Source organism: Corvus brachyrhynchos, unplaced genomic scaffold (genome assembly GCF_000691975.1).
Source record: "Corvus brachyrhynchos isolate BGI_N302 unplaced genomic scaffold, ASM69197v1 scaffold32, whole genome shotgun sequence".
In the NCBI taxonomy this organism is placed as follows: Eukaryota; Metazoa; Chordata; class Aves; order Passeriformes; family Corvidae; genus Corvus; species Corvus brachyrhynchos.
Genome location: NW_008237919.1, coordinates 13,777,130 through 13,799,684, shown reverse-complemented (window position 1 = coordinate 13,799,684; position 22,555 = coordinate 13,777,130). Strand labels below are relative to the sequence as shown.

The 22,555-nt window shown below is 37.4% G+C and overlaps 1 protein-coding gene across 3 annotated transcripts in view; it reads left to right on the top strand.

Moving 5' to 3' along the window:
* NAP1L1 (nucleosome assembly protein 1 like 1) overlaps positions 1-22,447 on the top strand; it is a 28,942-nt gene extending 6,495 nt beyond the window's left edge. Inside the window, exons 2-15 of one of the 3 annotated variants that reach the window (XM_017733262.1) lie at positions 7,456-7,490; positions 8,191-8,279; positions 9,370-9,472; positions 10,510-10,651; positions 11,115-11,195; positions 11,443-11,568; positions 12,069-12,140; positions 12,760-12,899; positions 14,633-14,778; positions 14,864-14,883; positions 16,038-16,160; positions 17,401-17,433; positions 17,858-17,908; positions 19,660-22,447. In XM_017733262.1, coding sequence (XP_017588751.1) covers positions 7,474-7,490; positions 8,191-8,279; positions 9,370-9,472; positions 10,510-10,651; positions 11,115-11,195; positions 11,443-11,568; positions 12,069-12,140; positions 12,760-12,899; positions 14,633-14,778; positions 14,864-14,883; positions 16,038-16,160; positions 17,401-17,433; positions 17,858-17,908; positions 19,660-19,695 — 1,179 coding nt within the window. In that variant the 5' untranslated portion in view covers positions 7,456-7,473 and the 3' untranslated portion in view covers positions 19,696-22,447. Of the gene's footprint in view, positions 1-7,455; positions 7,491-8,190; positions 8,280-9,369; positions 9,473-10,509; positions 10,652-11,114; positions 11,196-11,439; positions 11,569-12,068; positions 12,141-12,759; positions 12,900-14,632; positions 14,779-14,863; positions 14,884-16,037; positions 16,161-17,400; positions 17,434-17,857; positions 17,909-19,659 lie in introns of all 3 variants that reach the window. The other 2 variants (XM_008632820.2, XM_017733263.1) reach the window with 2 other exon arrangements.
* Positions 22,448-22,555: the final 108 nt, after the last annotated feature.

Below are 22,555 nucleotides of genomic sequence, written 5' to 3'. Positions count from 1 at the left end.
TGGACTTCCTGAGGAAGAGCAGACTGTTTTACTACAGGATCACTGCTTCAGAAGACTGCAGCCACCATTTCTACCAGACTGCTCCCACCACCCTGCCTAACAGGGTGTCAGGTTGTACCTTGACTCTGTCAGTTTGACAGTGTTTTCTTTTACCTTTTTTTTCCCCTTTTCTTTAATTTCCATTAAATTGTTATTCTGACTTGGTGCCTCCCACTGGTTTGTTTTCAAACTAGTACAGATATTTAAGCACATGCACATAGCTAGAAGTTCGGAGTGTGTTTTGTGAAATGCCGCTTCTCTTCTGAATTTCTTACCCTTTTTTGCTTGGTCAGGAGACCTTACTTCAGCTTCTGCTAAGGATTCCCATACGTTGCCATGCCAGTTAGCATTTCTGTTGTTAACTGTGCATGTCTTTTGCACATAGTGGATGAGTTGGTGCTAGCACAGTAAGTTGTGTCAAAATGAAGGGATTTGAATTACTGCAAGGGTCCGGTGTCACCTTCTTGTTACTGTATTGAGGCACCTGATGCTTCCACTGACCATTAGCTCCTTAGTCTCTTTATCCAGAACTTAGTAGCTTCTATATTAGTACTGTCGTCTTTATTGTATCACACTCCTGTTTTCTGTGCTTGTATTTGGGCAGACAGTTTTAATTATCTACTCTAGATTTGAAAATTTAAATAAATTTTGTCAAATTTGCTCCTACATTAACAGTTAGAAATCTTTTGTTAACATAATAATTTTGATGCACTAATAAAGGAATTGTCTCTGGGGAGTTTGGTGGCTGATAATGTCTTTCATCACATAGATATGGTATCTTGATGTTGTAGCACTTCACTGCTCTGCTCATTTAATTGACATTGATTTTTTTTTTTTTTTTTTTTTTGGACCTTCAGCTTTCCTGAGAAGGCATATTTTTTCCCCAAGATGAATGATATAATCTGTTTAACGTGTTTATCTGCCATGTTAACTCATAGAAACATAGCATTGTTTAGGTTGAAAAAGGCCTCTCCTCTAAGATTGAGTCCAGCTGTTAACCCAGCACTGCTGTGTTCACTGCTTAACTGTATCCTCGAGTGCCACATTACATATCTTTTGAATGCTTCCAGGGATGGTGATTGCAGCACTTCCCTAGGCTGCTTGTTTCAATGCCTGACAACCTTTTCAGTGAAGAAAGTTTTCCTAATATACAATCTAAACATGCCCTGGCATAACTTGCGGGCATTTCCTCTCATCCTGTTACTTGTTAACCTGGGAGAGGAGACCACTTCCCACTCAGCTACAGCCTCCTTTCTGGTAGTAGTAGAGAGTGATGAGATCTCCCCTCAGGATAATAATAGATACACTCTCCCCTTGTTTCATGACCAGTTTTCATGCTAATGGTAATAGATGCATGAATTTGATCTCACACGTATAAAGGAAACACTCGGTCTTCTACTTTATTCCCTTTTTAAAATGGCATTTTCAGCCTGATGTATTATTCGATTGGCTCTTTTTGAAGAAGAGCTAAATGTTCTCCTGGTTTCTTCTTTTCTCTCGTAATGATTTCCCTACCCAGTGATATAGTAGAAGTGGGATAGCTTCTACTAACAGTTTTGGAATGATAGGTGCATTTTTTGGGTTGTAGTACCAAGACATTTGAAGTGTGAAGCTCTATACCGTGTACTGTGCACTTTTTAAGCAGTTCACTCAGTTCTCACAGAATTGTTTAGGTTGGAAAAGACCTTTAAGATCACTATGCAGAGCATCTGAGGTCTTCCAAGTTACAAACCTCTGTTAGAGGTTTTGAGGAAACTACTCCAGGCAATTATTTTGAACATTTCCAGTCAAAGAGTGCTTTCTAATGGATCTCTACACTGTTTTAATTTTTGTTTTCTGTATTTAATGATGATTATGTAAGGAGAAATCTTACAAGTTGTCCTGGAATTCTAGGCAAGAACATCAGTTTGAAGTAACTTGTAGTGAATGTATTGCTCTTGAGTTTCCCAGTCTTTAGTGAGAGTTGAACTTGGCTGGTATGATGTCATTTGTCTGGCACCTTTGGTTTCTGCACACATTGCAAATAGTTTACCAGACTTAATCCTGATGATTTTTTTAATACAACTAGCTGTCCTCCAGCTGGACCTCCCATTTCTTCACTGGCATCTGACTTAGTCCACTGCTTAGTTTGTTATGTTACATTGCAGGTTCTGAATGCCCTATAGGGCTCATTTGTTTTAGGTATTTTCTGTTAATGTATTGCTTTCAGTTGCCCAAGGCTTGCCAGGGACAGGAAGAGGCTGATATGCTAGTCTGTGGACAAGCTGACTTGTATTTGTAGTGCTCTGAATTAGTGACTTCTGAGGAAATCAGTTTATGCAAAATGAGTATTTCTTTTAAAAGTGTGGCTTAACAAGGCTTGGCTGTAGTTGGTGTCTCATGGCCTCAAAAAGCCCATTTGTGACTCTTGAACAACTTGAAAAATTTCTTTTAATTGCTATTACAAGGTAATTGTGTGAGCAGTTTGTCTAGAGAAGGGTAAGAGGTGTTTCCTGAAAAGGAGGGTATGGGTACTGTTTGTGGCATGTTATGCTCAGAGATGCTGAGCAGCTGAGATGTGTTGTGAGCCTGCCAGCCTTAGGGCTTGTTCAAAAATGCTGTTGTTTTGCTGGAGGAACTGTGTCTCAGGAATGTCTTGCTGCCTCAGCTGACTTGTCGTTCACCTTGCTGTGACCCGTCTTCCTGAGGGAGAGCGGATGTCCGGGTAATCTAATAGTGGCCTGCTTACTTGGGACATGTAAAGCTGGTCTGAAAAAAAAAGCTTTCTTACCAAAGCCTGTGTCCTAGCTGTAACATGGCTGGTGCCTCTGTGCAAATTCAGATTAGTTTCTGTGTGGATAAAGGAAAGATTAGGAAGTGCTGAACACTTAAAGTTTGTATTTCTATCTTCACTTGTGCAAAATCACTTAGTGAAGAAACAATAACCCTTGAAAACTGAAAGCTCACTTACGACTAACTTGAGGATGAATACATGAACATTCTGCATGTATCAAACTCCATTTCTTGAAAAACATGGCAGATTAACAAGATCAAGTGATCTGTATGCCTAATGAAAATAGCAAATTGTCATACGGTTTTGATAAGTTTTAGGGGGATTTTTCTAATTTTTAATAATTCTGCAGGATGTGCTCAAAACTGTGGGTAAGCTAGTGCTAGTCTTCTAACCTTTCCATTTTGATAAAGAACATGCTTTCTTGTGATGGCAGGCAGGCTTAAGATACCTGTATGAAAGAGGTTTTAAATTTGAACCTTTAGGAAACTTACACAGTAGCTTGCTTTTCTGTACTTTTGCTTTCTTTTTGTAGCACAGACTTCCTACACATTCTCTTTAAAGCGCTGCAAAGATAATGTAACTGTTTCTTTTCTTCTGCATATTTTTACAATGAGCAGCAAAACATTGTAAGCAAAGCCTGTGGGCACCTTTGTATTTGACCATAATGCAGTCTACTGCATTCAAACAGCTAGTGGCTGTAGCTGTTCAAGTAACAGGGAAATAAAATATTTTACTAATAAGGTCTTTTGCATGCTGGCTTTATACAGGGGTGGAGACTACCCTTTATTTGTGCTCATAAGCCTTTTCTTGCAGTGAGGAGGCTTAGATTCCAAGCAGTATCTCAGTCCAAAACAATCACCTAGACACTGAGGCTTGAAGTAATACACCAGGAGTAGCCAGGTTTGTTATAATCCTGCATTGACAACTGGTGAACTGATATCTCCCTGGAACTACTTCAGGGAGTGATGGAAGTGGTTCTTGTTGCTCACATGCCAAGGTACAGCTGCTGTCTACAAACCTAAATGCACCTATGAATGAACTGGGAAGGACAGCTGTGTCTTATGGAAAGTGGAGTGATAAGAGTTCTGTATTTAAATATTTAGTGTTGGGGAGATAGTGCAAAATAAATACTGCAGTGATGTATTCTAACGTTACTGATTGTGGTATGTAGTGTATTTGAAACTCTGAAGACTAGATCAGGACCTTGTACTGGGTACTGCACGATGATAGTGGAGTTTGTTTGCTCTTAAGGAATGCATTTTCTCAGTGCATTTCTGCAGTGTTTTTGTTTCTGTTTGGCTTTTTTTAGCCAGTAGAGCTGTGTTTGCAGAGAAGCTTATGGTTGTTTAAGTAAATGACAGTAAACAAAATGGAATGCAACTACATCTCTTCCATGCTAGTGGGTTGCACAGATTAGCCTAAATGTCTGCCAGCATAGTTTTCTTGGCAGTGCCTTATAGTCTCCTTACTCAAGAACAGTTGTCTAGAGCTGGCACATAATTGTCGTGACAGACACTAGTATCTCCTCAGTTTTCAGAAGATCTCTTCCAACTGTATGCATTCTGATACTGAGTTGTGTAAAAAGTGGAGGGAAGATTAAAGGATGGGACGTGAAAAAAAGACTGATGCAAGGAGAATAGGAAAAATTGGATATGAGAAACACTAGAGGGAGGCTCTGAAGTTGACAGCTGCTTGATACAGTCTATTTTAATTTCAAAAAAAATCTTTGAAGAACGTTTTTCAAAATCTTTGAGTGAACTGGGCCATAATTTGAAAACATAGTGCTTGCATGGACTGTTTAAGAGCTAGAAAGCAGACGGTGATAACTGCCCATTGCTATGAGGAGAGAGGCAGATGCTGGAGTCCCACAGGGTGCTGTAGCAAGATGAATGCTTTTAGCAGGGTCAGAAGTGATCTTGGAAAGAGGATGAACAGTGAAAGGATGGATGAAAGTTTATGATGACAAGTAGTTGTTCAGAGGGTGAAAACAAGGGCCCAGGGAGAAATTCAGTAACACCAGACTGCTGGTGAAACTTCCTCTGCTACACAGTTGTGTAGTGTAGAAAAATCTTAGTTCTGAGCTGAATATTGCAACTCAGAAACTTGAGTGATATCATCAGCTTACCTGCATGGTTTGGGGGAAAATGAGGACTCCCTTCTGAAATAAAAATTTACGACATTGTCGAATACCTGCACTTCTGAGCCAGTGTGTTTTTTCTGAATGTGATTGAAAGGTAGAAGTGTTTCTGGGGGAATTCTTACCATGTCATTGCTTTTTTCCAAGGCATTGGCCAATGGCTGTTGTTGGAGATGGGATGGCTGTTTCTTAAAGTTTTTAGACATCATTTGTTCATAGACAGCCTTATTTTCATTTAGGAAAAAAAAAATTTAACTGTAGAAGTCGGTCTCTTTCAGAAAACCTCTAAGGTGTTTCAGCTGCTGTTTCATCTAGCCCACTGGCTAAGAGAGACCACAGGGTTTGTGCTGCCACTGGTCATACGTTTGTTGAAAGAACTGCCTTTCATTTTATGGATGTTGAAGCTTTATTTGATAGGGAGAACAGAGAGAGGAAATGCTGGTCGCTGCAAGGAGCATCGCTGTGTTCCATTTGCAGAAAAATGTGGGGAAGGGCAAGTGAGCTGTGCATCATCTTGTGTTCTTTTGCACAGCAATACTGTCAGCCTCCGTGAAATGGTCCTGCATTAAAAACAAGTTAAGAGGAAGTGTGTAAGGAAAAAGTTGACTATTTTGCATGGATACAATGTTCTGTAAATCAAAACTAATGCTAATTATGTTGCTCAAGAAAAACAGGGACCTGTATATGAGAGTTGTAATTGTAGTATGCTTTCAGTTTCTGTAGGTCTGCAATCCATGCTATCTTTGAGAATGGTATTTGAAGGAGAGCCATTGAAATTGTTACATGGACAGCCTGCATCCATGTGTAAAACTAAAATCACAAGACAGGCAAATGTGATCTGAATAAAATGAGTCAAGAGCATTGTTGTAGTTCCTGTTACTGAACTGTCAGATGTACTTTGGTTTATAGCAGTGCTGCCATTCTATTTATTAGCAAATACTATATTATTTTTCTGATACAGATGGACAAGTACTTGATTCTTTCATTTCTCTGCATATTAGGGAATTGAATCTTTTGGATTACATTCTAGGTCTTTAATTTGCACTATAAAGTTTTGGTCCTAAATGAGGCCATCAGATATTTTCTTTCTATGTAATTGTTGGGAAGTAGTTATGACGGCAGGAAAAATATCTTTAGATTATATTTACATACATGTAGGTGTTTAATTCTGAAGCTTAGATTCTAACATGATTCTTCATATTGACTGTTAATATCCTGATCTTACTGGGATTGTGTTTTTGTGTTACACTTTGGACAGATCAAATGCAGTTTTCACTTTTTCTGGACCACATCCCTCCAATACTTTGCTAAAATTCCCATTGGAATGCATTATAAGAAGTTGAAATTCCTGAAGGAAACTTGAATTTTTTTAGTTTTTTTTAGTTTGCAGGACAGCAGGTAAAATAGAGACTCTAAAGCATTGGTTTCCATGCTTTGTGAGCCAGTGAATTATTCCTGGTGGTTGGAGCCTCCTGAATTACTGGAAGATGGCAGTAACGGGACAGTGTTTTCTTGTGCTTGGTATTGTCTTAGACTTCAAGTTACCTGAAACATCTTTTTGGAAACTAGACTCCCAAGTACAGTTTTGCTGGTAGAAAATGTTACTCATTTTATAATATGTTTGGGAACATAGGTGCTTCATGGTATGCAAGATTTGCAATAGTCTCAATATTAAATGTTTCTAGTTACTATGTATGGAATATGTTTATGATAATACTGAGATATTTTAAGAAATTAATGATCATTCAGGACATGGGAATTAGTCATGTTCAATAGCCTGGCACCAATTTTTTTTGTAAAATGTTGCAATATTGTGAATATTCTGATGAGCTACTTGGATTGGTTTTATAAAGTTGGGATTAAAAGTAAAGCCACAGAAAGGCATCTTCATTCTTAAATTGATTTAGCTGTTAAGTATCCCCTGTCTGCAATTACATGCTGGAAATGAGTAAATAGTTACCAGCACACTTTTTGCTTCAGTTTTTCTCAGGTTATATTCCAATTTTGTACTTAGGACTAGTTTTCAGTCAGTGATAATAATACAGTCCTAAGATCCAAAACTCAACATGGCATTTTGCTGATACTTGGTACTTCAGTTTGTGAGTAGATCTATAGGTTCTAAACCAGAACAAAGTTTTTCAGTATTTCTGTGTGTTTTAGACTGAGAGCTCAAAATGTGCATAAGAGATGTATCACTCATGTTTTGTAAAGCTGACATGGTTTGTGTTTTTTAGTGGCAAGTGACCACAGAGTTTATAACTGAAATCTACATTTTGCTGATACTTGGTACTTCAGTTTGTGAGTAGATCTATAGGTTCTAAACCAGAACAAAGTTTTTCAGTATTTCTGTGTGTTTTAGACTGAGAGCTCAAAATGTGCATAAGAGATGTATCACTCATGTTTTGTAAAGCTGACATGGTTTGTGTTTTTTAGTGGCAAGTGACCACAGAGTTTATAACTGAAATCTAGTGCTGCTGTTCTTACGTGTTGTTTTTTTTTTCCTTAGGGTTTGAAATCTAGCAGAATGGCAGACATAGACAAGTAAGTAAAATCTGTAGGTTACTGAGGCTCTGAGTGTGTCCTGTGCTGTACTTTACATGGCTGGGCTCTCCAGATACTGGATAGGCAGGGTCTAGATACTGCCCTTGAGCACTGTGGCAAGACCTGTGGTTTATAGCATGTGGGAGAAAAGCTTATGTTGCTCATGATAAATGGGTTTGTGATCTTAATTATAAGTAATATAAAAGTGGAAGAAGGCACGAGTCAACTTCCTATGTTAGTTGGAATTCCAGAGGGGAAAAACAGATAGTATTGCCCATTCCTATTGTTTCACTCTCTGTAGGGTTTTTCTGTACTTTGAGTGCTCTTATTTTGTGGCATTTGAAGTATAGATTAGGTGAACCTACCCACAGTTCTCAAGGCGTGCACGTCTTAAGGAAGATGGTATGTAGAGCAGAAGGAGGCTTTGACTTGATGAGAACATGAGATGAGGACTTCTGCAGAAAGGAAACTTTGTAATTCTGGAAAGTTGCTAATGCTTTAAACTGTTCTGGGTTTGTCAAATGTGAAACTTCTATGAAGGCAAATTTGGCTTTTTTTGGCTATTAAGACTTGTTTGTCATAGAACAAAAGATGCAACAGTTTGCTTCTACCCATGCAATCTCTAGTTTGATGTCTTTAAACTCATTATAGTGTTTTATAAAATTAACCTATTGATGCTGTTTTTGAATATTTCTAATAGCAAAGAACAGTCTGAACTTGATCAACAGGATATGGAAGATGTTGAAGAAGTAGAAGAAGAAGAAACTGGTGAAGATGCCAACAGCAAAGGTAATGTTGAAACAAAGAGTTTCTAAACATCTAAGCATATGTGCTTTCTAGTTAGTGTTAAAAGGATTTTACTGCAAAAAATAATAGGAAATGGTAAAAGAATTTCAGAAGTACAATTGTCTTTGAGTTCTGAAGCAAGGACTTCATTTTTTTTAAATTGTGAGATTTTTATTTGTTGTCTGCAGTTACTCATTTTAGTCATGGTTAATACCAGGTCAGGCAGTGCTGGCCATCTGTATAATTGGGAAAGACAGGATTGTTGTGGATATGTGACTGGATTATTTGAAAGCTGTAAACAGTTAAAAACTTCACAAATCTGAAGCTTTGGGTATAAAAAATTAATGTACATATATGTGTATGTGTATCTTTTTGATTAGTACTTTGCTGCTGAGTTGACTGTGAACAGAACAAATTATGCTTAATGTTACCACTCTTAAAATTAATAAATTGGTTTTTTTCCCCTCAAGAAAAAACATGAATGCATATCATAATGCTTGTTTTGTCAGTGCTGAACAGTCTTACTCATGCTTTGTATTTAAGGTCTGGGGGCACAGATAGAATCTAAAGAGCAATTAGCCAGAAGAGAAATAACTAATAAACAGCAAAAAAATTACTTGGACTGCTAATAGTGCCATGTTATGTGATTGCTTGAAAAGAATAATAACATGAAAGTAGAACATTTTGCTCAAGATGTTATGCTTTGCTAACCTATTCAAAGAAGTGTTTTCAAAACTGGATTGCAAAATTTTGGGGAACGCATTCACTAGCTGAAGTAATTAAATGGTGTACAGTAATTAAATGGTAAGTGTCCCACAGCAACCTAGAGATGAATAATGTGTATTTTCAGTGATTTCCTAGCTATTATAGGTGAGAATCAGAGGGGAAATTATACTGTAGGAATTCTGGAGGGAAATTGGATTTTATAAATCAGAAACATGTTTTGGTAGTAGGGAAACTTGACACAGTTTTCAGCAGTTCTTCTGCATCTGTAATTCTTGTCTAATTTTCTTTTTTTATATACACAATTCTTTCTTTCAAGATTAGTCCAAAAGATGCACTTTTTGCTTACATAATTTTCTTTTTTAATTAGCTCGGCAGTTGACTGTGCAGATGATGCAAAATCCTCAGATTCTTGCAGCCCTTCAGGAAAGACTTGATGGTCTCGTAGGAACATCTGCAGGATATGTAGAAAGGTACAGCATTTGTTTAGCATGAGCAGAGTGTTATAAATAGTTCTTTTGCTTTCTGAACAGTATTGTCTGTGGCATTAGTGGTCATAAACCACCGTGCTGCTCAGATAGTAGAAAAACGAATACAGTCTGTCTGTAGTGCATCTCAGAATTGAAGAGTTTTTAGTTGAGTTTTTATGAAGAAAGGAATGCTAATATTTACAGTGGCTGATCTTTTCCCCTGCAGTTACAATATGGCACACTTAAAACACTTTTCTGCTCCTTGGAATCTCTTTTTTAACTTTGCCTTAGTCATGAAACATCAGTTATTTAAACTATAGAGAGATACTTGGAGGTCTAGTGTCTCTAATATAGTCATTTTATGCTTTGAGTGTAGCCACTAGCTGATAGAGGAAACCACTTCATGTGGTTTTTTCATGTATCAAAACTTGCTATAAATTCTTGACAAAATTTTCCATAGTTGATCTGCATTTATGAGGAATGCAATAATTGCTTTCCTTTTACACATTTGTAATAGTGGCTCATTTAGCAAACCAGTTCTGGCTCACTTTGGTACAGACAGTGTGTTTCAAGACAGTGCTACCATATGCTTTGCTCAGTGAAACAAAGCAGCAAATTTTGAAGATTAAATTTCTTAAAGAATAACTCAACTGTCTAACTTTTTTGTAAAACCAAGCAAAGTAATGGTGAGTTTCTTAGTTGTACTCAATACTATGAATTTACTTTGTTACTCATTGATAATTTAGAACTTGTTTTAGAATGAAGATTTATTGCACAAGTTTCTCTCATGATTTACCCAGGTGTTTGTAATACTCTGGTTCTAACTGTGGCTGAGCCTCAGTTTAAGAGCTTGTGCTAAGGATTTCAAACTCGGTGGTGAAATTTGGTTGTAGTTTTGATTTAAGATTTCTAAATGTTGAAATAGCATGTAAAATGTGTTGTGGTACGAGTTGGTTAACTTGCAAGGGGTCTGGTTAAGGAGGGATCAATATGTGCTTAAAATGCAGTGTTAGTAACAGTTCTGCCACTGAATTTTTCAGCTTGCCTAAAGTTGTTAAAAGACGTGTGAATGCTCTCAAGAACCTTCAAGTTCAATGCGCACAGATAGAAGCGAAGTTCTATGAGGAAGTTCATGAGCTGGAAAGAAAGTATGCTGCTCTCTATCAGCCCTTATTTGACAAGGTATTTTAATGCTACTCTGATTTGTACTGTAAAGCTTCATCTAAAATACAAAGGAATATAAAAACCAGAAAACATATTCATGTTCCTAGTTACCTTGGTCTCATATGTGCCCCTTCAATTCAATTGATACAATTTTGCCATTCAAGGGAATATCAACTAAGATTAAGAGAGCGAAAGGTTAAGTCTGTTTCATGGTTACCAAAATGACTTCAATATATCAGCCTTCATTTTAGTTGGGCAGGTGTCAGATGATACTGTATCTTTTCTGGGACTTCAGTGTTTATTTTAGTGTGTTGAAAACCTCCTAACTGCTGAATCTATCCTCTAGAGCCAGAAGAAAAAGTTTTGATAAGTAGTTAATATATTACTAATTGTGTAATTTAGGATTAGGAATTTATTGGTTAGGGCATTGCTGATTGCAATGACTAGGAAATTTGAAAATATTCTTGGTTTAATCTTCCAGCGAAGTGAAATCATCAATGCCATTTATGAACCTACAGAAGAAGAATGTGAATGGAAAGCAGATGCTGATGAAGAAATTTCAGTGAGTATCTTAATTGGTTCTCATCAATATCTCGAGCTTTAGCATGAAACAAGATTCAATAACCTGAAATTTTTTTACAAAATCAGGTTTGTAATGATTACTTGCTGTTAATAACAATATTAATTCTTAATGGTTGCTTAAAGCATCCACATGAAACCTAATCCATACTGCTATCGACAAAGAACTGATGAACCTTTTGGACACTCTTAAAATTAAGGAAATGTAATTTTTTTATTTTCTCAAGGAGGAAATGAAAGAGAAAGCTAAGCTTGAAGAAGAAAAAAAAGATGAAGAAAAAGAAGACCCTAAAGGAATCCCTGAGTTTTGGCTGACAGTATTCAAGAATGTGGACTTGCTCAGTGATATGGTTCAGGTAGGTGGTGGTCTAGGCTTTTTTAAAGTTGCATTGGTAATTAATCCTTGTGTCTTTAAGAAAGCAGTGGATACACTATGATGCTTGATATGTCTGTTGGAGGGCAATAATGGAACTGTTAGTTGGATGTCATCTCTGGTAACTTTCCAAGTGAGAGTATAAAGCACTGAAATACTTCCCTACTGTTTTATTTTTTGAACCTATTCTATGATCCTAATACATTTTCGGTGCTTATAAAGTGTGTGTGAAATGTGTGTTAGATGTTACCAGAAACTATACTTGGTGTTTGCATGGGTTTTGGTTGTGTGCTGTGTTGGAGACTCTGTACACAGCCATTGTTGCCATCTGCTGGTCATGTTCATGGAAGTATTTCAGTGTTTTAACAAGGTTTTTGTTCTGAGGGAAACTTGTTCTAAACGTGGCTTTTTATCTCTGCAAGGCCTTAAATCTGTGTATAATTTAATGTTATGAAAATTAAATACACTGTGTTTTCTCTACAGGAGCATGATGAACCTATCCTGAAATATTTAAAAGATATAAAAGTGAAATTTTCAGAAGCTGGACAGCCTATGGTTAGTTTAACTTACTAAACAAGATTACTTTTGTGTTATCTTAAGAATTATTTGTATTTTAGCAACATGGTCTGTGATTGCCAATTGTCTTGTGGAAGTCATGAGAAAATATACAGCTGCTGCTTCTGAGAAAGGAGTACAAGGACTAGTGGTAGTCTTGCACCACCCTGTGAATAAACATGTACTAGATTCAACCTTCAGCTTCTGACGAGATTGGCCTTAATATCTGGTGACTTAAGTTTCACCATCTCATTTTGATACTTTTGGGTACTTTTTGTGTAACTGATGTAATTTCATAGATTTCCCTGGCAGAAATCAGACAGTTTTCTAAGTTCTAATATTTTTAAATTTAGAAGTTCTCCCTGTACATCAGCAGCAGGAAAGCTGTGTGCTTGGGAGATCTGTCATTACTGCAAGCAGTATAACAACTAGTAAGTGCAAGATCAAGTAAATGAAAGGATTTGAAGATTTATGTAGAACTTGGGTAGCAAATAGAATAAGCTGTGGATGTATTGGAGAGAAGGTGTATTCTGTTGCATGGGTATTTTTTGGGTTTGGCTTTTAGGTGTTAAAGGTGTTCATAAATAACTAAAGTTACTGCTCTGCAATTTTTTTCAAGAGTTTCACATTAGAATTTCATTTCGAACCAAATGACTACTTCACAAACGAAGTGTTGACAAAGACGTATAGAATGAGGTCAGAGCCAGATGATTCTGATCCCTTCTCCTTTGATGGACCAGAAATCATGGGTTGTACAGGGTAAGTGCTAATAGATAGCTTTAAGGCAATATAACAGTTTCTTCCTTAGCATTATCCAACTATAGACTTATACAGCATCTTGGGGAGGTGCTGGAAAAGATAATTCCCCTAGTAACTTGTGAACAACTAGGTTTGACTTGAGTGTTTTAGTTGTTATCCATAACACCAATACAATATAGAAAAAACATATGATTTATATTGCATAGTTTATAATCATATCTATTATATAGGCATATAAATTAAAAATTTAGTCAGTATTGTATTTTTTTCGTAATACTGTTCTGCAATCGCAAAAGGTGAATTGAAAGGTGGATGGTGGTATCTTTTAGTAGGCCTGGAAAGCTTTTGCTAGAATTTGTTTGATCGCTTCTTTTAATCTTTTTGTATTTCTGACATATAGCATTTTGGGGAATTTATTACAGATTTACTTTTAATGTTGCAGTTATCCATTTTTTTTTGTGTTGACTGTTTGCCTCTGAATATCTATCCATTTGTGAAATGGGGAATAGTCATCAGTTAATTCCAGGTTACTCATTTTTAAAAAGCTGTCATATTCCTTTCTTAGTGAAATCTTCTGTTTTAAATTAGCTAAGTAATTTTTTCTCTACATGCCCCTTTTTTGTGAACAGAGGGATGAGAGAAAACTGTTGTACATAATTACCTTATGAGTATACTTGGGCCTGTTCAGTAGCTTCTGTGTTCACGTCTCCAATGTTCTCACTGCTCTTCTGAGTAGTGATGTAGTGATACGGCCTATCACTGCATAGTCGGTGTTGGTTTTATTCTTACATTCATCTCCAGTTGCTCATACTGACTTATTTACCACTTTATTTCCCAGTCACTTCACGTATTTTGCAAAGTCCTGTAAGTTTTAAATACTTGGGTAGCTTTGATAAACTGTTTTGTCTTCCCCAGTTTGGACTGTTTTTGAAAAGCATGAATCCTGGCAGAGTTTGGTGTGAGATGCCACCGCTTCTGTAAAAATGATTAACTCCTAGTCCTTGTTGTGTCTTTTAGCTAAGATAGCCCCTTCTTGTCCCAAAGCAACTCACTCCATTTTTTTGAGTCTTTAAAAGAATCTAATCAGGTACTTTAGCAAATGCAGTTAGTTTCACTGATGTAACTTTTTCATTTATGTGGTGCCAGAATGCTTTGGCTGTTAGAGAAGCCTGTAGACATGATTTTGCTCTGTAAGCAGGGTGGAGTTAAAAAACCCCAAAACAATAAAACCCAAACAAACGAATAAAACACAAGAAGACAAAACCCTCACAAACAACTCAAAATCAGCCAAAAAATACATGCCTGCTTGATGCATTACTTTAAGGACTTACTGGTTATAATGATAGATGCAGTGAACTTTGACATATTACTAACAGGCCCAAATATGACGTTACTTTATAGTGGATGGGTGGCTCTAAAAATGGTGCAGTACTAGTGGTTGATAGGAAGCTAGGCAGTACTTGGTAGCTAATGAAAATTAGCATTTCAGAGATTGAGTGGAGAAGGAAAAACTTCTGGATGGAAATAATCCTAAAATGAACCCGTTACTTTTGTTCTCAACATATAAACTAATTAAAAGATAGCACTGAATAAATATAACCTTAAAATTTTCTCTTCCCTGTGTCTCTTGCAGTTGTGATAGTCTCAGTAGGTACTTGTAACAAGGCGAATGGTATGAAGCTGCAGCTGGTTGTGGGGGTTTTTGTGTCATTTGTTTTTTATTTACTCTTTAGTTGCCAAATAGACTGGAAAAAAGGAAAGAACGTTACTCTGAAAACCATTAAAAAGAAGCAGAAACATAAGGGCCGTGGAACAGTTAGGACGGTGACAAAAACTGTTTCCAATGACTCTTTCTTCAACTTCTTTAGTCCTCCGGAGGGTAAGCTGAACACTAGTTTATGTGCATTAACTTTAAATGTAGAATGTACCTCACTCACTTGTTTCTTCTGTTCTTTTTTCTACAGTTCCTGAAAGTGGAGACCTGGTAAGTTGACTTATTTAAAAAATGATGATGGAGTGTTTATGGAATTTTAGAATTTGTTAAACAGCCTCAACTTAAAGACAAATTCTGTCTTTAACGGAGAATACCTATGAAGACTAGTATGTATTTGAGTTTTCTTCTTTAGAAGGAGTGTTTGTTGAGTTAGATGGTAGAGTTTCATTTAGTCAACTTTAACAGTTTATGCTTCCTGAAAGCTACCTTGTGAATTGTTAACAGTTGTAGAAATGTAGTGATCCACATTGTCAGTCTTCGATTTAATGGGTGGTGTAAGTCTCTCCCTTCAGGCATTCTTTGGATGATTTTATCTAATGGCTGAATGTATCCAGTTTGTATTTTATTTTGTTAAAAATTTCTCAAGCTGTTACATCGTGAAGAAAGTAATAAAACAAGAATGGAAGACTGCAAGAGCCCGCTTTTCTGTGTGCTCACTATGGCAATAAGCCATGTTTTTGTAAGGAGAAAAACTACCAAAAATACTTAACAGTAGGGAATATGTTACACAGTTTGAGTGAGAAATACGAAATTAAAGCTTCCAGAAGCATGCTGTTAGAACCCTAGTTGGCATGGACACCAAAAGCTGTATGTTCATGTTTAGGAAAAAAAAACAACCCAACCCAAAAAGAAGTCTTTTGAATTGAAAATAATTGCTCAGATGGGAGACAGCAGAACACTTGGGATTGGATCAGGGAACATTTTTAGGTGTTCAGGTGCTTCAATAGTTGCCTGTCTAATGGGAATCAAGAAGGAGATGTGCTGTAGGAATCAGAAGTAGGTTGTAAAATCTTTAATGTGATAAGCTCACCTGGCTATTGTTCAGTTCTTAAAGAACATTGTGCATATGAACTGAAAAGTCTATGAGAGATACTAAATAATCTTTCTACTTGGAACAAAAGGAACTCCAGAATTGTATATAATTAGGCTTACTGAAGCAGCAGCTCCTGACTGTATAATGTAGATGGGCTGTTGAAAGTGTCAAACTTGGCTCCTCAGTTTCAGTTTGGTTAAGCGGGTCTTGGAACAAAAAAGCCAGTAATGGGATTTGTGTAAATCTGGCCACATCAAAATCCATGTAACTTGTGTGTATGTGTAAAGTAGTTACCATCTTATAGTTCAGGAAATAATATTGTTTTATACAGGATGATGATTCCGAGGCAATCCTTGCTGCAGACTTTGAAATTGGTCATTTCTTGCGTGAACGCATAGTCCCCCGGTCAGTATTGTACTTCACTGGAGAAGCTATTGAAGATGATGACGATGATGTAAGTGTAATAGTTCATTCAGAACACTATAAACCTTGAAATAGTGCTGCTTAAAGACCTTGGGTAATTTCTTACATTGGTATCTTTAGAATGGGATGTACCAACGTTAGTTGCAGCAGAGCTTCCTTGATTGTTCAAGAAAGCATGAAAATAATTCATCTTTGAAGTAGTGACTTCAGAGTTTTGTGGCAAAAGCAGTGGTAGAAGCTGAGCATCTAGAGGATGTCATAGTAGCATTTTGTGTGTAAGGCATTCCTAGAGAGGTGTACCCAATACTTTGTAGAACTGTAATGAGCTGCCAGAGAACAAATGAGAACTGTATCTAGCTGCTCGGCCTGTTCTTTGTGCTTGCAGTGATATTGGGCTATGAAATTTCATAAGATTCAAGCCTCTTCCATTCAAAAGTACTCTCTTAAAAAAAAGCTAGATAAGCACATTCAAAGCATGCCAAGATAATCACAGCAAGTTCTGCAAAAGCTTAAGTATTTTAAAAGAGCTAAACTAAACTTGAAATTGACAAACCATGAAGCCTCAAATTTATACAGGTGTAAAACATTTTTCTGTCTCCTGCCTCCGCTCAAACAAGGACAGTTTGATAGTTAAAATGGCTTACATAAGTCCTGTCTTAAAATTAGTTCTTAGAATCCAAACTGTTGGCCCTCGTTGCAAAGGCTTGGCTGCCTGCGGCTTAGGAGGAGGGAGGTACTGACAGGTCTGGTTGCCTTGGGCTCTGCTGTCCCCTGCCGTCCCCAAGTGGTACCGCAGTGTAATCAGCTCCTCTCGGGCTGCATGGAAGGGTGGAACAGTCTGCTCTGCCAGAGCTTGGCAGGGGAAGTTGAACATCGCTCGTGCTGATGCAAAAAGCATTTTTAAATCTGACAGACACAGGAGCTTCTGGGCTCAAATTGAAAGAGCATAGGTTTAGATTAGATATTAGGAAAAAAGTCTTTACTGTGAGGGTTGTGAGACGCTGGAACAGGTTGACCAGATAAACTGTGGATGTCCCATCCCTGCAGATGTTCAAGGCCAGGTTGGATGGGACTCCAAGCAATCTGATCTAGTGGAAGGTTTCCCTGCCCATGGCAGGGTGCTTGGAGCTAGATGACCCTCAAGGGCCCTTCCAACCCAAACCAGTCTATGATTCTCTTAAGAGCACAATACAGAGTGCTCTCTGACATCTACTTGAGCTATAAATGACTGCATTTATGGTGCTATCAAAACTATTTATTTTCTTTTCTAGTATGATGAAGAAGGTGAAGAGGCAGATGATGAGGTAAGATAACAGATTCCTTTGACTCAAATAGTTTACCTGTTGTAGTTTATTTTCTGGAATAAGAGTTCCTTTAGTTTTTGAGTTCTCTGGACACTAAGTTTAAGAATTACTTCTGAAGTAAGATAGAACACATTGTTTTGTGGATCTCAGGTGAATAATTTAAAAAAAATCCAAAAAACTAGCAAGATGACAACAAAAAAAAAAACAACCCAAACCAAACTAAGACAATGCTTAAGGTATCCTAAAAATTAAGCTACAACTCATGTCAAAAGATGCACTTTATGGAGGATAAACTAATACAATATGTATAACATAAAGTGGTAATATTGTATTTCTGAGTACAATTTAATGTTAATTTTCATTAAAATGGCTCAGAAACCTGGATGTGGATAAGCTAGAGAAATATTAACAAGTTTTCTTTCAGGAGGGAGAAGAAGAAGCAGATGAAGAAAATGATCCTGATTATGACCCAAAAGTAAGGAATTAAAATGAATGTTTGAAGTTTGTGTATGCAACAGACATTTAAAATTTTATGTATGTTGAATCTTGATTTTAATTTAAGTATTAAATCAATAGTTCCTATGGTGAGCATGTGTTGTTTTGAGGCTGTTTCAGGCCTAGTTCTGACAGACTAGTATTGGTAGAGAAACTTCTACAAAGTTCTTTCTCCAGGAGTCATTTTGTAAAAGTAACTTTGGCTTTGAGCACTGAGGTTACTCAGGCTTGGTTTTCTATGAACTTGTCTTGCAGCAAGTTGCTGCCTAATGATGAAAATTGCAAAATGGTTGTAAGGACGTGGAGAGAACTGTGTAATCCAGGTTCAGTTTTTGGGAACTTGCTACAAGCTGGCTCTGGCACAGGTTTTCATAGCAAAATACAAAATAGGCCCTTTCAGGTTAGATAAGTGGCAAGTTTTTTATTGTTTGAGGTAGCAAACAAACTTGTTCAGGAACACATCTACAGCCAAGTGCTAAAATGAGAACAGCCAAGAGCAACTGGGAGCTTTCTTACACGTGGGAAGGGCAGATCACTAATCAGGCTGGAAAAACAATTGTGAGCCACTCAATTCATAGCTTTTTAATAGCTGAGGGAGAGGTACATCTGGCCACCTGAAAGCATCTGATGGTGGTAGGTGAAAGTTGCAGTCATGAGGTCTGCTCCAAAATGCCTGCTGTTAAAAGGGCTTGTCATTTCAAATGAGTGCTTTTCAGTAGGAATGGTTTGAGCTACTATTAAAGTACTGTTGAAAAAATTACATAATCTTAGCATTGTACATAGAAAGACAGGGTACAAACTTGTAATCAAAATGTACAGCCCTCTCGGTGATGTTTCATCTGCTATAGTGTATTCAAATTGCTTCCTAGTCAAGAAAGCTTTGGAATCAAAATGAAACAGCTGCAAGTTGGACTTACTCCCACCATTTCAGATTGCTTTTCTGTTTCACTTTTCTCAGTGAAACAGAACTGAGAAAGGGCAAAGACTATGGTCTGTTTGAGAGCTGCTCAAGGGCTGGAGATAGTAGTGGTAGTATAGTGTTGTAAGCTGATTTCAGGCTGTAAGCCAGCTAAATGTATTAAAGCACTGTGGTCCTAGAATAGCTGTCCAGACCAAGGAAGGTAGTGGAGTAAAACCTGCAACTGAACTCTGCCCCCCCAAAACACTTAATTAAATTCCCATATTTCTGTGACAGATTACTGGCTGTCTGTTTCAAGAACAGAAGACATTTTCTGTGTTAAAATTTTTTAATAACTGGAATTTATTGCAAAAGATGTTTCCAGAGCATTAGGAACTGTGTTTTGACATTTCATTGCTTTGCTCTACAGTGTCTTTTGGTGTAAGGCCATGCTCTTGTTACTGCCCATAGGAAGTTTCTTTTGTCTCAAACTGTGAAGAGGGTCTGCATGCTTTTTCTGAGCTGGGTTGTTTGTTACTGCACATCACTCTTCTCCTTTCTCCAGTTAGTGTCTTTTAGAGTATTTCACCACACTTAGTTCTGAGCAGATTTTTGTTCTGGATTTGTATCCTGATGGGCTGACAAAGCCAAAATGAATGCAATGTGGATGTTGCTGCATCTAAAGACAGCAGTGTTGCTAATGCTAGACAATTAGTGCAAGGAAAAGATGGAAGAACTTGAATATTGCAGCTTGAGAAAGCATGCTTAGCAATATTGATAGTTCTTTTAAAAGACTGATTTCTGTAAACTGGTATTTCCTTTTTTCTCAACAGAAGGATCAAAACCCAGCAGAATGCAAGCAGCAGTGAAGCAGTGTGTCTGTGGCCTTGAGGATTACCTGCACTGTAATAGCCTAAACACAACTATTAGTTACTTACAGCCTTATGTTTTGTATCTTGGTAGAATTAAGTAACCAATTTGTTAAAAAAAGAAATCGAACACTTAAGAACCAGTTTAAAATGTAGGTTCAATCTACCTAGCATTTTAACAGTATAATTTTCTGCCAATATGTAGAATGCAGTAAATCCCCTAAAGCATGAATGTTAATTCATTGCTACATAGTTTGGTTCTTGTGAAGTCTTTGTCATGTAGCTATTAGACTGCAGCTGTGAAGATGATCAGAACTGTTAACTGAGACCAATATTTGTTTAGAGAAAACTCTCTCCTGAAGAACCAACCAAAGTATTTTTTCAGCCCAGTAGTCTGAACGGGTTTAAGTCTGCTTGCACTAGCTGTGCCTTTATTACTTTGTTATAGAAATGGCAGTGACCTGTACTAACTAGGAGATGATGATGCATTTTGAATTTGACTACTTGAGAAGACTAGTATAACTTGTTTAATTTCCCAATGAGACCACATTAAACATTCATAACTGTCAGCTTGTTTATGCTATGGGTTTTGTATTTTATGTGACATAGTGATCTACAAAAGAAACCTAGTCATCATATTAAGGTTATTGTTTACCACCGGGGTGTGAATAAAACCTAGTATTTTCAGAAGCTAGTCTTGTTTTATTACGTGTGTATCTGCATGTATAAACTGGTAATGCATATCTTACATGCTGCAGTTTGTTTTACTAGAAACAAAAGCTGGTAATTACTGAAAAGTAAATTATATAGCATTTGAAGAACAAACACAATAGTTTGGAAAGTTCGATGCATACTTTCCATTTGCAGTGTGATACTTGTGAATCTGAGCTTGATGTTTCAGTGATTGGTCCACACTGCCATTTTAGAGAAGACAAGTTCTTAGAAGTGGGGCTAGATCTGATAAAGGACTTCTGTATTGCTGTGCCTGACTCTAAGGCATTGCCTGTTAGTATGAGATCTGGAGCAAAGTGCCTTGGATTTTCAGTCTGTGTAGATGAAGCTAGGTGGTCCTGAACAAAACATGCCCTGCAGCCAAGGGGAGTGCTGGAACACTTGGCTGTATTCTAGTTTGTCCTCACTGTATCAAGCATTATGAGGAAACAAACCCAAAGAAATTCCACTTTCTTCACCTAATGTCTGTTCACTGTGCTTGTGTTTGTGCATTCTGGTTCATACTTTGTCCATATTGGATATTTTTGTCAGTTGAAACACATGGGCTAGAAGATCTTTCTCTTTCTGACCTTGCCCCTAGCCTAGCAGTGGAGGTGCTTGATGAGATGTGGATTTAAACATATTCAGCTGAAAGAGACTATGAACTGATGTATTCTGAGTTTTTCCAGTCAGTAGCATGCTACTGTACTCTGTGCTGTCTTGTCTTTCACACAACAGTATAAGTTCTGATCTTCTAAGCAAGTAGGTAGCTTTTTCAGGGATGGAAGGGTCCTTGTAGTGTTAAAAAGAAATATCCAGCTAGCCATGGATCTATTTCTGCAGTAGCTACTTTTTTTTTGTGACGCTTATACACTTAGCCATAAAGATTTGAAAAGAGCAGGGCAAGCAGGAGGTAACAACCACATTAGGATGGGGCTGGTGGAAAAGTTTCTCTAGCATGTCTCTTGCCTGGAGGGTAAGTAATACAGAATGAAGCTTATTCCAAGTGCCCTTCTGAATCCTCAGCCCCCCCCAAGAAAAGAAGGATGGGTCTAGTGTCCTCTGAGTAAACTGTTTTAGTTTTGTTACTGATTTTTCTTTTTAATTCCTTGAAGGCTTAAATATCACAGTGCTTCTTTTCAGAATCCCTGTCAGGCTTCATCTCTCTCCTCTCCAGATATCCATGGATTTGGGAGAAGGAGCTTGTTATCTGTAGCTGTATATAAAGCAGGACCATTGAAGCTGTGATCTTGGGTGGTTTTTAGGTAACACAGATCATAGCATAGAAAAAGCAGTTATAAAAGTTTAACAACCACTCTCAGTAGCTATGTGTTAAAGGAGATGTGGTTGGTTTTGTGGTATCAGAATATGCTTATCCTTTGAGGCACTGACCCTGCCAGGTGTTTGGGTTTCACATGGTCTCTTCTCTAAACATCTCCCAGGGTTAAGTTTAAAACTTCAGGACATGTAGAGACCAAACTGTGATGGTATGTTCTGAGCTTGAGAAGTCATTAAGATGGGGCTTTGGAGTTCATACTTCTGGACACGGGAAGGCTCTGAAGTCCTTACTTAGATCTAGCCCATTTTTGCTAACAGCATCTGGTAACTGTATTTTAAAAAGAAAATGAACTTTTAAAAGTTGTAAGTTTCAAAATTCACTACTTAACAAATTCGGCTTGCTCTTTGATTACTTTCTCATTTAACACCTTCATAACATACAGTGGGATACAATATTTGAAAAGGGGAATTGTTAGATGTCAAAGCACACCTGCAGCCTGCAAGATTCAGGGTTGTGAATATATCCTATTGGCGGATTTTGGTAAGCTTCTCTCCAGATTGACATGCTAGTTCTAAATCAGCAGTTCTTGTCCTCTCCAGACTGCAGCAAAAAGAAGAAGAATATAAATGAGGTGCCAGTTCTTATGGCATTGGTTAAATTAAAACTGTTCTGGTGCTTACTGTAGTTTTGTTACCAATGACACTCTTGTTTAGCAGTTCTGAAAGGCAGTATGTAGCAGGAACATTAAACTTTCAACATTGATTGGAGTGTTGTGACTCATTCTTTTCACTTTTCATTTGTACCAGGTGTAGAGAATCCCATTTAGTGTTTGAGGAGGGTAAGTTACCTTGTTAACAGGTTCAGGCTAGG